The sequence below is a fragment of the Marmota marmota genome, unplaced genomic scaffold (genome assembly GCF_001458135.2).
Source record: "Marmota marmota marmota unplaced genomic scaffold, marMar, whole genome shotgun sequence".
Lineage (NCBI taxonomy): Eukaryota > Metazoa > Chordata > Mammalia > Rodentia > Sciuridae > Marmota > Marmota marmota.
Genome location: NW_025999871.1, coordinates 1,861,404 through 1,879,232, shown reverse-complemented (window position 1 = coordinate 1,879,232; position 17,829 = coordinate 1,861,404). Strand labels below are relative to the sequence as shown.

Here is a 17,829-nt window from a genome sequence, read left to right as displayed (position 1 = left end):
CACAGAATAACTCCATTGGAAATGGGTCTGGTTCTGACTGTTATCTAGTGTCCTCACCAAAATGTATGTAGGCAAATACATACCTACAAGATAACGCCCACAGGGAACCTGCTTCCCTTCTGGAAGAACTTTGTACCCAGGGTCCAGAAGCTCACGGAGAGTGTAAACACACCCAGAAGCGCTAGAGGGAGCTCTGTTGGGGCCTGAGCACCCTACTGCAGAGCCCCTCAGCGCAGGCAAATGCAGAAAACTACACTTCCCAGAATCCTCGCGTGCAACTACATTTCCCAGAAGCGTTAGCGGCCGGCCTTTCCTCCCCACCCACCCACCCCCGCCCCGCCCCGCCCTCCTGGACCTTCGGGGCCGCGGAGTGTCTGCCGCCAGGTTTCCGGCTGTAGAGCTGAGGTCGCTGGCGGCCGGGGTCCCGACGCCAGGTTGCGGCGAGCGGGGCGGTTCCGGAGCATCCCGCATGCGGAGCGCGGCCTGGCGAGGCATTACCCCGGGAGCCCCGAGCCCGAGGAGGTGAGCGGCAGAGGGCGGTGGTAGGCGGACCCGGGCCTCCGAGGATGCGGCGCCCGAGTGAGGGGAACAGGCCGGCGAGCTGCTTGGAGAATCCTTTGTGGGACGAGCGACACCCTGGCGCTTATTGCCTGCCTCCGCCAGCCGTTCCGTGACGTCGCCCCAGGCGCGTCAGGTGGGGCACTTGGCCCAGGTTTTCGGCAGTCCCACCTCCGGCTTCCGCAGATCCGTCCACAGCGCGTTCCCTGCCCTGGCCCGGCGTTAAAACTCTGGAAATTGATTTCTTGACAGGGGATAGAGAAACTGGGAAAAGCTTGTGGAGGAAAATTGCTCAGGGGTGCCGGTGAGATTAGAGCGAATGTACAGGGCTTGGAATCCTGGTCCCATCTTCACTGGCTTGTGGGGAACTGGAGCAATTGACCCCGCTCTGTTCTTAGTTTTCTGATCCATAAAATGGGATGTTAGCAATGCTACCTGATGATGTGGGACTAAATAGTGTAAAGCTAATGGTGCCTGGCACTTGGTGAGGCTCAGTGAGTCCCTGCTGTGATGGAATCCAGTCCCCTTCTCCCAGTCTTGCTTCTGGAAATTCTCAGAACCATGAAGAGTCAAGCCCTGGCCTAGGACGCCAGCCCATGTCTCTGATTCTGTCCACTCCTAGCTCCTTCTGACATTCCCCTACAGACATGTGGAGTCAGAACTGCTGGTTCTGAGGGGTGGAAAACTGAAGGTCTTCCTCATGGTATCTTTTTCTTCTTTTAGATCTCCTGGAGACTGCACCCATCCTGGGGAGAAGAGCCCAAAAAGAGAACATGGCTCCTGAGCAAAGGGAATCAAGGTCTCAGGTGAGCTCATTGCCTTATCAGTTCTTAGTGGATGGATTTGGTGGTGGTGGTGGTGGTGGTGGTGGTGATGGTGGCTGGATGGTTTTATCCCTCTTAACTGAAGTTCTATAGCAATACAAACCTCATTAGGATTTGGAGCCTAAGTCCTGTGAATTTAGGGGAGCCGGTCCACCTTTACAAGTGGTAGATTTCTGTAGGGAATACTCCCCGCACATATGAACACATGTCCAGTGTTCATTCTTAATCCACTGTGTGATCACTAATTTGACAGGTAAGATGTCACATAACTTTATATCACTAGGGACAGAATAAACATACACAACATGATAAAATTCCTCTCTGGCCCTGCATCTTTCATTCATTCTTGTCTTCCTCCCTGCCCTTGACAAAATGCTTTTCTTTTTATAGTCACCCCTGAGCATCCTCATGATACCTCCTCCAGATTTCTCCATCCCATAGTTTTTAATTTTTTCTCCCTCTCTATTCTAAAGATCAAGTGCTTTGCCTGTACTCTTCTCCTGAAAACTAATCTCAACCTGCCATTTTCAACCCTGGGCTGGGAAAATGGGGGAGGTAACATGACCTGTGAGCAAAGGATAGCCATGTTGCAGGGGACACAGGTGGAGGGATCTCTTTCTCTGAGGGCAAAGAGGAGACTCCTCAGGAAACATAAGGAGGGTTCTATGAGGTATTGGTGGTAGAGAAATAGAACACGCAGTGGTTAGAAAGTTGGACTTTCGAGCCACACAGCCAGGTTTTAACTGTTGTTACTGTTGGTGGGCCTTGGGCAAAAATAATTCCACTTCTCTGTGCCTCAGTTTCCTCACCAGTAAAAGAAATAGCAACATGCCTATCTCCTCAGTAGGTGAGAGGATGACATGAGTTAGTGCATAGGAAGTGTTTAGATCGGGGGTGGGGAGCACACAGTGACAGCTAATTGTGTATGGCTATTGTGGTAGCTGAAAGATACAATATTAATAAAAATATTAATGTTAATAGATAGAAAGTGCTATACAGTATTTCCAGGACGCAGAAAATACTGCCCTTTCTCTACTCATCTTCATCTGTCATTAACAGTTGTTATTTATTGAGTGTCCAGCATGTTGAGGAATGTGAGGGGGCTTTGAGTTTGTTATTATTTTCACAATAGTACAGCAGTTAGTATTCCTGTTTTACATATATATGAGGAAACCAAGGTTGAAAAAAGTCAACCCAAGTTTATGACCACAATCCATGCTTGAACTGTCTAGCTGCTTTTCTGGTACATCTTTCAGAACATAGACCCAGCCATGTGTTACCAGGGCACTTTAGCAATACGGGGTCATCTTTGGACCCACAAGCATGGTGGGATTTGATTTTTCAGGCAACAACCAGTACCTGCCATTGTGTGTTTGAGCTGTTCTGTTTTCTTTAAGCTTTTCCCATTCCATTCCCAGAGAGCAAGGTTGCTCTCCTGCTCAGAACCTTCTCTATCCACATGTGTCAGTGAATCCCCTACCGCATCTTATTCCTGCCTGCTGCCCAGGTGTCAGTACCACACTATTTGTAAAGGATCAGAGAAGGTACTGGGTTCATAGTTGGAAACTTTAGTTCGGGTCTTGCTGTTGCCACTAGAAACACATGAGACCTGGGGTTTTGGCTGCCCTGAACCTTATTCTCCTTGTTTCTAAAGTGCAGATTGAACTAGGAGATGGCATATGATCCCACTACACAGCTTTTTTTTTTCATTGTGCAAACTATTTCATGCATTTTCCTTATCTGCTGATTGTATTATTGAATTCTTTGAGGGTGAAGATTCTTTATTGTATTCCTTCCATATACCATTAAATTATCTTTCTTATCATATATGTATTGCATGCTCATCAGGAAAAGCTCAAAGAATAAATATGTGTATGAGCATTAAAACTCTTTTTCATATGCTATAATCTCACCACACCATTCGGATACCAAGAGTGTGGGAGTGTTTTCTTCACTCACCAAGTAAGGAGTGCTGCAATGGTGAACCCCAACTGAGCATCCTCTAATTCAGTACAGTTCTGACATTGTCTACCTGGAGGTAATGTCAGACCCCACAAAACTTTCTCCCACTTCAGATCCCATTTGCAAGTCTGGGTCTCCAGTACTTGACCAACTGGCTACACATTGAGGTTCCCACGACCTCCTTCCTTTGGCTTGATTAATTTGTTAGAGCGGCTCACAGAACCCAGGGAAACACATTTATCTGTTTATTGTAAAAGGTATTAAAAAGGATTACAAATGTAGAGGTGCATAGTGTAAAGTATGGGACAAGGGATATAGAGCTTCCACATCCCTTCTGGGTGTACCAGTCTCCAAAAACCTCCATATGTTCAATTTTCAGCCTCTGAATCCTGCCAGTTTGGGTTTTATGGAGACTTTGTGTAGGCACATTGATTAAATTATTGACCCACTTAACCTTGAGCCCCTATCCTGATGATATCCAGAAGCCTCCTACCACAGTCAGCTTATCACCGGAACTAGGAGCAGGACTAGAGATGGAGTCAGGTTAAAGTTGTACACTTCAGTGTTTTTTCTAGGGCTTGCACATTGCCCTCCTATCATGTTACTCACTGTGGGCAAGAACATGGGATATGAACCAAGGGCCAAGGGAGCACACTTATCCTCTCTGTACCTTTGTTTTTTTCTTATATATAATGGGGTCAATGATAGTTCCTTCTTCATAGGATTTTGGTGAACATCAAATAGATTATACACAGAAGATTAACATAAAGCTCTCAGAGCAGTTATTGGCCCATAGAAAGCGTTTAATAACTGGAAGCTATTTTAATTTTCATAATTACTATCCTCAAGCTTGACGCAACAGATACTACCTTATTTTACCTAGTCTGTATCAGCATTTAGGTTATTTCCAACATGATAAATATCCTTATGCATGCAGTTTGTGTATTCTTCTTTACAGTCCAAATATGGTAATTGGTAAGTAAGAAGATATCCATTTCTAAGCTTTTTAAAAGGTATTATCAGATCTCCATCAGAAGGATTATTCTGATTAACTCCTTTGCTGATTACATTAATCCTCTATATGTCTCTCATAGTGGTTAACACAAGACCAGTTCCTACCTCCTGCTGCTCTGTTTTTGTCATTGGATGAATATCCATTAAACGAATGAGTGGCCTCTTGAGAACCTTGAATAGTATCAGCAGGATTTCATGGTAGCCTGTTTAACTCCATTTCCTCCATCTACATGCTGTGGAGGGTTGGTTCTGGGTGAGCTGGAGTGTCTTGTTCTTACAGGTATCAGTAACATTTGAGGATGTGGCTGTGCTCTTTACTCGGGATGAGTGGAGAAAGCTGGATCCTTCCCAGAGAAGCTTGTACCAGGAGGTGATGCTGGAGAACTATAGTAACCTGGCCTCACTGGGTAAGGAAATCCCTTGTAGACACAGTTCAGAAATGGGGAGATCTCAGCACCTGCTTCCCTGAATAAAAGCTGGGGGTCATCAAAAAAAGTTTAGCTGAGCTTTGCCTTAGGATTATACAAATCAGATATCTATAAATATTGAGAATTGAGGTGTAGAATTGCCCCATGTATGGGAATGAAGGGGGTTGGTGTTGATTATTACCCCCTCCATCAACACAGTTTCACATTTGAAATTCCTTCACAGTTGAGGCAACATTTTCCTATGATTTTTTTTTTAATTTTTTTAGTTTTAGATGGACACGATACCTTTATTTTATTTATTCATTCTTTTATGTGGTGCTGAGGATCAAACACAATGCCTCACATGCTAGGCAAGTGCTCCACCACTGAGCTACAACCCCAACCCTTTCCTATAATTTTTGTTTGTTCTGCTCATCCCTGAGCAGAGGCATACCTTAGCCTTCCTGACTAACCTACCACTTCCCTTCTCTACTTCTCTTTTCCAGCCAGATGAACACTGTTAACTCTGTCTCTGAAAAGAGATCATAGACTGTTTTTTTTAATTTAAAGAAGATACTTGGTACATAATCTTCCCCAAAGATACCTGCTTAAAGTTTTACACATTTGACATTTTCTACAGAAAGATAAGTCTTCCTGTTTATCATATTTCCCTCATACACAATGAATTTTACCAAAATCATGTTCTATAAATCACTTACCTTTTACTTAATACAACCTTTACATCTTTGGAGTACATCCTAAGCATCCCACAGAAGATCTTTGTATCATCCTCAGATGTGGGATACTATGATTCAAAATATGACCAAGTCTTTTTTACTTATGTGTATATTTATTTATTTTTTATTTTGCCTATGAGCAGGACCCCCATTCACCAAACCAAAGGTGATCTCCCTGTTGCAACAAGGAGAAGATCCCTGGAAGGTAGAGAAAGAAAGTCCCGGAGACTCTTCTCTCGGTGAGTGGGCAAGCTTCAGGTATCTAGGAATCACTGTAGGCTGCGTAAGAAGAGGGTGCAACTTGGAGTATTGATTGGGAAACTTCCTTTAGGGTTCTCAGGCCTCAAGAAATGATGGGGAAGAAAATGACCTTACAAATGGAATCCAAAAAGAAGCTCCCCTTCTAACAGCAATTAAAAGTGACTTCTTCAGAGGGAGGAGTGAATAAGAATATCAGTCAATGGTCAGTCTTATTCACACACAGGAACCACACTAGAAGGCTAACTGTAGGCATATTAATGAGCATCATCAAGGCCTATTTCAGTTGGAAAAAACCTTGAGACTCACCTGGGGGAACACTTCAGCCAACTCCTTTGTCTCAGAGGTAGAAAACCTGAAGATGGGGGTAAACCCTAAAGGAAGTTATAGGTCAACCCAGATGGAAAGGAAGACAAAGAGCCTTGATACTTTGTTAGTGCCTATTTTACATACATTTTGCTCCATGTTCTGCCCAGAACCATATACAAACTCCTAAGCTGGCACACCAAAATGGGTTTTTCTGCAACTGAGCCTCCTTCCCACTGTGGGACTCCTTTAACTTAAATAAATCCTGCTCTATTTACTCTTAGAAAAAAAAAAAGTGATGGGGAAGGGAAAACCCAGGCTCCTAGACGCAATCTTCCTCTTTTTATTCAACCTGTTATTTCTAATAAGGGCTATGTTTTCATGTCCTTCAACTCCCCCTCCTCAGCTCTGAACAACTGCCCTGAAGGAAAATTATTAGTAGATTACTGAGTAAAGGAGGGTTGGCTGCTAGAGTTGTTTTCTGCTCCATTTCTCTTGAGGGATGGCCCTCCTTCCTTTCCTCAAAGGTGTATGTCAGGTGGGAGTTCTAGGGGAGCTGTGGGTGCAGCTGTGCTGTCACCTGCCTGGACTCTAGTAACCTCGGAATAGCCCTTCCTGCACACCCCCGGAGCACAGTTGAAAGACCTGGAGATCTACCTGTTCTTGGAAGTACCTCAGATTATTAACTGAGGACCAGAACTAAAATCCTAACCCTTGAACATCCAGTAGCAGAAAGCTCATGCTCCCGGGGCAGAACTCCCTAGATCATCCAGTTCACAAAATATACTTTTACAAAGTTATTTTCACTTCAGAACTATTCACAAAGAGGTAAAAAGCAAAGCAAACCTACAAGAAAAACAACTTCCATCATCCCTGGGTTTGTTAGTTTTACGCTGACAATGGAAGGACATGGCTTAGAGGGTCTTCATCTTTTATTTGGCTTTGTTCTTTATGAAATGAGCCCAAAGCATAAGCATTTGAGTTGTATTTTTCTGGAATAGATGTACTAAGAAAAATGGGGTTAAACCGACTTGTACATCTCTTAAGTTTGGTTCATGCCTAAATGTGAAAATGTCTCAGAAATTTAAAAATTTTTAATACAATTCCTTCCAATGAAAAACTGATGTCCTCTGTGAAATTTTCTGGGGCAGCATCTTCATGAAGGAAGCATGCGTTTTCCCAATTTCTACAAGGTGTCAGAGGACTTAGTAGCAACCCCAGTGAAATAGCCTGTAATGGTTTTTAAAAGTCGGCCAAAGTGAGTACATAGTATTCAGCACCCCTGTTTTTTTTTTTGTTTGTTTGTTTTGTTTTGTTTTGTTTTTGTTTTTGTTTTAAAGATAGAGAGAGGAGAGAAAGATAATTTTTTTAATATTTATTTTTTAGTTTTCGGCGGACATAACATCTTTGTTTGTATGTGGTGCTGAGGATCGAACCCGGGTTGCACGCATGCCAGGCGAGCGCGCTACCGCTTGAGCCACATCCCCAGCCCACCCCTGTTTAATTTGTATGAGTGTTGTTCCTATCTCCCTGTTCTCTCCAACAAAGACCAGTAAACGGGCCCTGCACTTCCCTTACTACCACCACATCGGCTCCTTTTAGCTGCCAGAAGCATCTATTTAAAAGGAAAACCATGCTGTATTGTTCTCGTGCATAAAATCCCTATTGGCTTCCACCAAGGAGCACAATCCAGAGTCCTCATCACAGCCTTCAGAGATCTACTTGTTCTAGCCCCAGCTACCTCTTCATCTTTAATCTGCTGTCACCCTGCCCTTTATTTGAGGACTCTAACCAGGCTACTGCCACCTCAGGGCCTCTGCATTTGCTTTCCTTTTGGGGACCATTCTTTCTGTTGACCACAAATACACATAACTTACTTCTTTGTGTTGCAGAGATTTCTTGAATAGACAGTGCATCTAAAACAGCCCTCTATTTCTCCACGTTTTTATCTCCTTAGCATGCTTTTTTTTCCTTCAGCATGCTATTAATATTAGTATTATTAATGATCTTTCTCTTCCTTTGCATCATAGGCTACCTTATGCAGTGTTTCCTGTTTTGTTCATTCCCTTTTCCCCAACACAACACCTCAATGGCTGGCCATTGTAGGTTTCCACTTACATAGTGAAAGCAGGAGTGACTTGGACTAGGTTAGTGGTGATGGGAGACCAATCCAGAAACAGTTGGGAGATAAAAGCACATCTTGGATTATATATGGAAAACAGAAGAAATGGAGTTGTGAGGGATTCTTGCTAGGTTTCTGGCTTTTTTGGGGATAGACAGTGACATCATTCAAGGAGTTGATAATATCTAGAAGGAGGACTAATTTGGAAGATGGTGGAAATTTGTGCTGTTTTTTTTTTGGGGGGGGGGGTCTCATTTTACTTTTTTTTTTTTAAGTGTTTATTTTGCCAGGCGTGGTGGTGCCCGGCTATAATATCAGTAGTTCGGGAGGCTGAGCAGGAGGATAGCAAGTTTAAAGCCAACCTCAGCAAAAGTGAGGTGCCAAGCAACTCAATGAGACTCTTGTCTCTAAATAAAATACAAAACAGGGCTGGGGATGTGGCTCAGTGGTTGAGTACCTCTGAGTTCAACCCCCGGTACCCCTCTCTCCCCAAAAAGTGTTTATTTTGAGACAGTTGATTTATATGCAATTATAAGAAGTGGTACAGAGGGATTCCATGTCCCATGTGCCCAATTCTAAAAACATAGTATAATACTGTATCACAACCAAGATATTGACACTGATACAATGAAGAAATGAAGAATTCCTCAGTCTGTACAAGGATGCCTCCTGATACCCTTTTTTAGACACACCTATTTCCTTCCTTGTTTATTGTCCCTATACCCCACCTTCCCTCAACCTTAATCCTTGGTAACCACTATGTGTTTTCTATTTGTATAATTTTGTCCTTTCAAGACTGCTATATAGGGATATAACTCAGTGGTAGAGTACTTGCCTAGCATGCATGAGGCCCTAGGTTCAATCCCCAATACCACAAAAAAAGAAGAAAAACTATATAAATAAGATAATACAGTGTTTACAGCCTCTTTTAGAATTGGCTCCCCACGCACACATGCACTTAGCATCATTCTCTGGAGGTTCATCCAGGTGATATATGCATCAGTACTTCATTCCTTCTGATTGCAGCATTATATGCCACGGAATGGCTTTGTCACAATTTATAGAACTATTCCCTTGTGGAAGGACATCCGGATTGTTTCCAGTTTGGGGCAGTTACTAATGAAGCTGCTGTAAACATTCATATACAAGTTTTACACAAAAATACATAAGTTTTTATTTTTTGTCTAAGAGTGCAATTGCTAGGTCATCATGGTAGTTGAATGTTTAGTTTTGAAGACAAGTAAATTGTGTTTTAGAATGACTGTCCCATTTTACCATTTTATGTTGCACTAGCAATGTGTGAGTAATCCAGTGTTGCTGCATACTTGCTGACATTTTACCACATCACTACTTTTTATTTTAGCCATTCTGATGGATATATGATCAAATACGTAGTGATTTTCATTTGCATGTTCCTAGTGTCTGTTGATGTTGGACTCAACATATTTCCATATGCTTATTTACCATTTGTATGTCTTCTTTGTATAAAAGATACATGTGTTTTCTTGTATATCTTTCTGTATAAAAATATCTGTTTATGTTTTTTGTTCATTTTCTACTTAAATTGTTTTGGGGTTTTGTTTAGTTGTTTTACTGTTGAGTTTGAGAATTCTTATTTTCTTAATAGTAGTAATTTTTCAGATGTGTTTTGCAAATATTTTCTCTAAGTCTGTAATTTGCCTTTTCATCCTGTTAACTGGGTCTTTTATAGAGCAAAAGTGTTAATCTTGATGAGGTCCAATTTATCAGTGTTTCCTTTTATGGTTTGTCTGTTTGGTATCAAGTGGAAAAACTCTGCCTATTCTTACATCTTAAAGATTTTCTTCTGTTCCCGCCCCCCAAAAGTGTTAAAATTTTACATTTATGTACATGACCCTTCTTAAGTTTTCTTAAATTATTATTAGATGTGAAATTGTGTTAAGGTTCATTTTTTTGCTGTGTATATTCAATTGTTCCTCCGTTGTTTGTTGAAGAAGCTATTTTTCTTCCACAGAATTCTTTAGTACCTTTGTCAAAAAGCAGTTGAACATAGTTGTTAGGATGTCTGTTTCTGGGTTTTCTTTTCTGTCCAGTTGATCTATGTCTGTTCCTCTGCCAATACCAGTGTTGATCACTGTAACTGTACATAGGCCTTAATTTATGTATATAGTGGTTACTCTCAGTATTTTTCCAAAATTGTTTTAAGCTATTCTAGTTCCTTTGCTTTTTCATACAAATTGTAGAATAATGACCACAAAAAAAAAAAACATTTGCTTGGATTTTGATAGGAATGACAGTAAACCTGTATATTCATTTGAGGATAGTTGAGATCTTTATTATGGTCAATGTTCTAATCCACATGGCATGTCTGTTTCTTTAGCTTTTTAAATTTTTCAATGGTGTTTTGTAATTTTTATGTGAGTGCTGCATGTATTTTGTTAGATTCACTTGCAAGTATTTTTGAGCAATTGTAAATGGCATTATAGTTTTAATTTTAGTGCTCACTGTTCAATGCTATTATGTAGAAATATAATTAATTTTTCTAAGTTAATATTGTTCCTGTAACCTTCCTTCTATGTAATGTATTACAGATTTCTTAGGATTTTTAACATACTGTTACCTACAAGTAGGGACAGTTTCTTCCTTTCTGATATATACACACACATTTATGTGTGTGTGTGTATGAGTATGCGTGTTTTATTTTCTTTCCAGTTGCACTGACTAAACCATGCTGAATAAGAATGGTAAAAGCAAGCCAGGACTATTGGCACATGCTTATAATCCCAGTGATACAGGAGCCTGAGGCAAGATGATCACAAGTTTGAGGCCATCCTGGCCCTGTCTCAAAATAAAAATAGCTAGGGATGTAGCTGTGTGGTAGAGTACCCCTGGGTTCAATCCCCAGTAACTCCTCCTCTCCCACCCCCACAAAAAAAAAATGTGGTTACAGCAGACATTCTTACCTTGGTCCCAGTTTTGGGGGAAAGCATTCAGTGTTTCCCCAGTAAATATATTAGCTGTCAAGTGTTTTTAGATATCATTAATTTAAGAAACTTCTCCTTATTTTTGGTGATTTTATATTTGTATATCATGAATGGTAGCTGGATTTTGTCAAACTTTTTTTTTTTTGGGGGGGGGTCATTGTTGTTATTGTTACTGGGGATTGAACCCAGGGGTGCTTAACCTCTGAGCCACATCCCCAACCCTTTTAATATTTTATTTAGAGACAGGATCTTGCTGAGTTGTTTAAGGCCTCAATCGATTGCTGAGGCTGGCTTTGAACTGGATATCCTCCAGCCTCAGCCTCCGGATCCTCTGGGATTGTAGGCATACACTACCATACCCAGCTGGATTTTGTCAGATTTTTTATATTAATAGAATAATATTATTTTGGTTTTTTGCCCATTAATATTGTTGAATACTTTAATTTTTTTTTAATGTTGAACCTGCCACACAACACTGGAATTAACACACATAATCATGATGTATAATTCCTTTTATATATTGCTGGGTTATATTTACTAATATTTTGTTAAGGACTTTTACATTTATATTCATGAGAGAAATGGGTCTGTGGATATATTTTTTAAAATTTATTTTGTAGATGTAGATGGACAGCATGCCTTTATTTTATTTGTTTATTTTTATGGTGCTGAGGATTGAGCCCAGTGCCTCATACATGCTAGGCAAGCGTTCTGCAACTGAGCTACAGCCCCAGCCCCATGAATATATTTTATTATACTGTAATTATCATATCAAGGTAATGTTCACTTCATAAAATGAATTAGGAGGTGTTTCCTGTGCTGATATACCTGTGACACAGTATTTCACTCATAACAGTGTAAATTCTAGATGTATAAAAACAGAATACTTAAGCCAGGCTCCAGGGATCATGCCTATAATCCCATTTGTTTAGGAGGTTGAGGAAGGAGGATTGTGAGTTCAAAGCCAACCTCAGCAACTTAGGCCCTAAGCAACTCAGTGAGACCCTGTCTCTAAATAAAATATAAAAAGAGAATATTTAAAAATCAGACTTATCCCAACTGTCCCTTAGTGAAATTGTGTTGGTATATCAACACAGGAAATTCTATGCAACAGTAAGAAAAGAAATAAGAGATAACCTCTGTAAATTTCCCTAGGAGAATCTGGATCCCTAGAATCTCCATCTCCAGAATATATAATGAAGGGGATAGATACATTATGAATATGTTATAAAGGAGGAAGTGCAGAACAGTGTGTATCACACCTTTATATAAGAAACAAGAATGATACACATCTCTGATTAATTATAAGGTGAGGACAAAAAAAGAGGATAAGGATAGATTTTTTTTCTGAAGGCACCTTGTTTATAGTTTTTAAATTGAAAGTATGAAAATTCTGATGTGATTATGAAACAAGATTAAATAATAAAGAAATCCTCAAAAATGGAAAACAAAATGAAACAAATGAACCTCATTGTGTTTCAACTTTGGCTTAAATAGAGAAGAATCACTTCAGTGTCTTTAAAACACTGCACTTCAACTGAATTTCCTAGTGGAATAATAGCCTAAAGACAAAAAGAATTGCCAACAAATGTTAAATTGTTCTTTTGTTTGTTTTGTTTTGGGGTTTTTGGTTTTGGTTTTCGGTTTTGGGGTTTTTGTTTTGTTTTGTTTTGTTTTGGGTTTTTTTGGTACTGGGGATTGAACTCAGGAGCACTTGACCACTGAGCCACATCCCGAGCCCTATTTTGTATTTTATTTATTTAGAGGTAGGGTCTCATGAGTTGCTTAGCACCTCACCATTGCTGAGACTGGCTTTGAACTCACAATCCTCCGGCCTCAATCTCCCAAGCCACTGGGATTATAGGTGTGCACCACCATGCCCAGCTTACATTGTTCTTAATTCTCATATTTTTAGCAATAATACTGTTATGTTATTTTGAAATTACAATGTAGATTATAAGAAAAACAAATGAATAATTTTGTTTATATTAGAATCCCATTTTTAACACAAGAAAAAAGGGATGAGAATATAAAATAAGTTGCAAGGCCTATAATGCTAAGTTTGAATTGAAAATATAGAAGAAACTTACTCCTATTGCAAGGAAAGATAGAAAAGTGTAAGAAGGCTTAATTTTTAATTTGAATGTGGGAAATTTCAAGCATATGTAAAAGTAAGGAGATAGTATACTGAATCTCCATTTGTCCATCATTCATATCAACAGTTATCAACTCATGGTCATTTTTCTTCCATTGATACCAGTGGTTCTGTACCAGGTGCTCTTTTGTCATTTGCCAATGTCATGAAAGATTTTTGCTTATGATAACCTGGATGGGAGTGTTCTATCAGGAAGGTACTAGTGGCATCTAGTCATGCTAAATTAGTGTGTCAATTTCAAATGCTTCTACTTCACTGAATAAGTTTTATCATTAATTCTCTGGGATTTGGGGGGCTTAGTGCTATACCATCAACAATTGGAGGTAGTTTCACTTACCTTTTACTCATCCCTATATCTATAATTGATTTCTTATGTCTGATTGCATTAATACTTCTACAGCATTGAATAGTAGGAGAAATAATGGATGTTCTCACCTTGGTTTTCATTATATTGGAAATACACCTAGTGTTTCTTTACTATGTAAGGTACTAGCTGTAGGGCTAAAGTATGTGTGAATTTTACCATAATGTGGAAATATCCCCCAGTTTCCTGTTTCTGTGCGTGTTTATATTATCTGTAATGCAAGATTTTTTTAAAGCTTTTTTGGTATCTCTAGATATATATTTTTCCATTAAATATACATATAATAATAGAGTTGTGTACCATTTAATGATGTTTTTGGTCAACGATGGACCATAACATTGGTTCCATAAGATTACAAAAGAGTAAGAAATTTCCTACTTAGTAACATCATAGCCATTGTACCCTTTTTTTTTTTTTTTTTTTTTTAATTTTTTATTTGGCAGTACTGAGATCTGAAACCAGGGAGCTACACCTGGCTAAGAGTACTTACTGAGCTGTATGTACTCTTAGCCCTTTTTATTTAGTTATTTATTTTGTGACAGGGTCTTGCTAAGGTACAAAGGCTGTCCTTCAATTTTCAATCCTGCATCAGCCTCCCAAGTCCTGGGATTGCACGTGCTCCACTCCCAGCTTTGTATTGTTATTTTACAGTGTGTTTTACTTGTGAAAATAGATAAGTTTAAGTAGGCTGTGTTACCCTGGCAGCAGCCTCATCCATCTTGTGTTTACCACATCAACGGGTCACATCAAGTGATTAATCTATACCATCTAGGTTATGACACATAATTGCACATTGTTTATAATAAAGAAAAGGCATGGATTGTTGAAGCTTAGTGTTATGAAAAGGTGTAAGAGGAGTTAACATTCACACTGAATCTGACAGTTCCAGAGGGGTTTTAACATATAGGAAAGGGAATCAAGACATTGAAGATTAGAAATAATTTCAGAAGTAAGGTGATATACAGATCCATCACAGACTTTAGATACCAGACTACATTTCCCAACTCATATGCCTCTTCTAGTTCATTTTCTCCATTCCACTTTGTCAAGCATGCCCTCTGTAAACAAGCTTACACTTTGCTTTTGTTTTTATCTAATACATCTGCCACCATTCATTTTCCTATTTTTACCTTTTGCTAGTGTCTTTTAGACATGTAGCAAACCCTTATTTAGATATCACTAACATTTCCTGTATAAATTTAGTCTCAATCACATTAATCATTGGCAACTTCTTTCTTTTCTTTTCTTTCAGGATATAAGAGCAGTCTTCAAACCACAAAGTCAACTCAAACTAAAGACTTCACATTTCAAGGGCTGAGGAGGAAAAGACTAAAAAGGGATGAACTCTGGGACGTTATATCAGAAAAACCCTGTATATCTGAAAACAGGTTAAAAAGACAGCAAGACAAAAATGAAAGCTTAAAAACATTTTCAGTTACCCATAAGAAAATTCTTACTATAGACAAAAGCCATAAAAATTTTGAATTTGGCCAAAACGTCAGCCTAAAATCAGTCATATTTAAGAAACAAAGGATTTCTAGAGAAAGAACACCCTTAACGTATGAAATACAAAGAAATAATTTCAAACAGAATGCAAATTTACTTAACCAACCAAAAATCAAGACAGCAGAGAAACGCTATAAATGTAATAGATGTGAAAAAGCTTTCATTCACAATTCATCCCTTCGTAAACATCTGAAAAATCACACTGGAGAGAAATTATTTAAATGTAAAGAATGTTTGAAAGCTTTCAGCCAAAGTTCTGGTCTTATTCAACATCAAAGAACTCATACTGGCGAGAAACCCTACATATGTAAAGAATGTGGGAAAGCCTTTAGCCATAGTGCATCTCTTTGTAAGCACTTAAGAACCCATACTGTGGAGAAATCCTATAGATGTAAAGAATGTGGTAAATCCTTTAGCAGAAGATCTGGCCTTTTTATGCATCAAAAAATTCATGCTCGAGAAAATCCCAATAGATATAATCCAGGTAGGAAGCCATCCACATCTCTTCCAGGGTGTCAGAGAATTCATTCCAGAAAGAAGTCCTATTTGTGTAATGAATGTGGCAACACCTTTAAGTCTAGTTCATCTCTTCGTTATCATCAGAGAATTCACACCGGAGAGAAACCTTTCAAATGTGGTGAATGTGGGAGAGCCTTCAGTCAGAGTGCATCACTTATTCAACATGAACGAATTCACACTGGAGAAAAGCCCTATAGATGTAATCAGTGTGGAAAAGGTTTCACTTCTATTTCACGACTCAATAGACATCGAATAATTCATACTGGAGAGAAATTATATAATTGTAATGAATGTGGCAAGGCCTTAAGTTCCCATTCAACACTTATCATTCATGAAAGAATTCACACTGGAGAGAAACCTTGTAAATGTAAAGTGTGTGGGAAAGCCTTCAGGCAGAGTTCAGCTCTCATTCAGCATCAGAGAATGCACACTGGAGAAAGACCCTACAAATGCAGTGAGTGTGGGAAAACATTCAGGTGTAACTCATCCCTTAGTAATCATCAGAGAATCCATACTGGAGAGAAACCCTATCAATGTGGGGAATGTGGGATGTCATTTGGCCAAAGTGCAGCTCTTATTCAACATCAGAGGATTCATACAGGAGAAAAACCCTTTAAATGTAACACATGTGGGAAAACTTTTAGACAAAGCTCCTCACTTATTGCACATCAAAGAATTCATACTGGAGAGAAACCTTATGAGTGTAATGCATGTGGGAAACTCTTTAGCCAGAGGTCATCCCTTACAAATCATTTTAAAATTCATATAGAAGAGGGCTCCTTGAAAGCAGATTTGCATGTTTAAAAGCCTTAAACCAAAGCTTATCAGAGATTATGTACTTAAGATTGATTTATTGAACATTAGGAATATCAAGAAACTATTTTGATAGAGTCTTCATTAGATATAAATTCCAAGGATTAAACTTTGGCCATGTAATCATATGAGAAAAATTTTCATACCTGTCATTTGCTTTTTTTTTTTTTTTTTTTTTTTTTTTTTTTTTTTTTTTTAGCCATACTGGGGATTGAACCAAGGGTTGCTCTACTATTTTTTGAGAAGGTTTCACTATGTTGCCCAGTCTAGTTTTGAATTTGGCAGTCATTCTGCCTCAGCCTCCCAAGTTGCTGGAATTACAAATGTACACCACTGAGCCATTTGTCATTTACTCTTTAAAATGTCCTGCATAGACACTTCACAGTTGCTGACATGATAGTAGCCATTTGTAAGATAAAAGATGGGCTTTTTTTAACCCTGTCTTTTTCAGCATTATACAGTGTGCAACATGTAAATATGGGGGGAAAACATCTGGGTTCAGGGGTGCTGAATTTCTCACTAGAAAAGCAACTGTATAAACTACTAGCATATTTATTACAACTAACACTTTTATAAGAAAGAAAAGAATTGATCTTAAAGATATGTGCATTTTTAGAGCAAAGGACCAAATAAAAGAAGAAAACAAACTATGAGCTACCTCTGAGTGTCTGTAATTCACCTTTTCCTAATGTACTGTCAAAGTGGCATGGTTATCATTTAAAAAAAAGAAAAGAAAAATATATGTTCCTTTTTGGTTCCGGTAACTTTATAAACTACACCTAAAAGGCTCTTAAATTTCTACACAATTCCTAATTTTGTTTTCAGAATAATTTTTCTTAGTTGCTTTGAGGTCGTATTTATTATTAAGCCATACTTGCTATGCTCTGAACAGTGATACTGGATAATTTAAATAGAACTTTAGTTTGTTTTGGCAATCATGTAAAGATTAAAGCTATACCAGGCATGGTGGTGCATGCCTGTAATCCCAGCAACTTGGGAGGCTGAGGCAGGAGGATCTCAAGTTCAAAGCCAGCCTCAGCAAAAGTGATGCACTAAGCAACTCAGTGAGACCCTGTCTCTAAATAAAATACAAAATAGGACTGGGGATGTGGCTCCATGGCTGAGTGCCCCTGAGTTCAATCCTCAATACTCACTCCCTCCCCCCACCAAAAAAAGATTAAAACTATATTTCTCAGTTGGAAAAAAAAATTCCAGTATTTGGGAGAAACTATAACCAGTGGGAAAGTCTTGAAAAGGAATCACTTCATGAAGTAAAAGTTTATTTTTTCACTTGAGGTCTTCTAGTTTTTACAATTTCAGA

General features: G+C 39.1%; 1 protein-coding gene across 3 annotated transcripts; it reads left to right on the top strand.

The window, feature by feature from the left end:
* Positions 1–365: 365 nt before the first annotated feature.
* Positions 366–17,165, top strand: LOC107159786 (zinc finger protein 354B). Of its 3 annotated transcripts, none has more exons than XM_015506405.2 (5): positions 366–522; positions 1,282–1,364; positions 4,639–4,765; positions 5,646–5,741; positions 14,923–17,165. In XM_015506405.2, the coding sequence occupies exons 2-5, from the start codon at positions 1,332–1,334 to the stop codon at positions 16,497–16,499; spliced, it is 1,833 nt and encodes a 610-aa protein (XP_015361891.1). In that variant the 5' UTR covers positions 366–522; positions 1,282–1,331; the 3' UTR covers positions 16,500–17,165. The 3 variants fall into 3 exon arrangements, with proteins under 3 accessions (XP_015361891.1, XP_048640849.1, XP_048640845.1); XM_048784892.1 differs by lacking the exon at positions 366–522 and adding an exon at positions 676–694; XM_048784888.1 differs by lacking the exon at positions 366–522 and adding an exon at positions 840–862.
* The last annotated feature ends 664 nt before the right edge of the window (positions 17,166–17,829 follow it).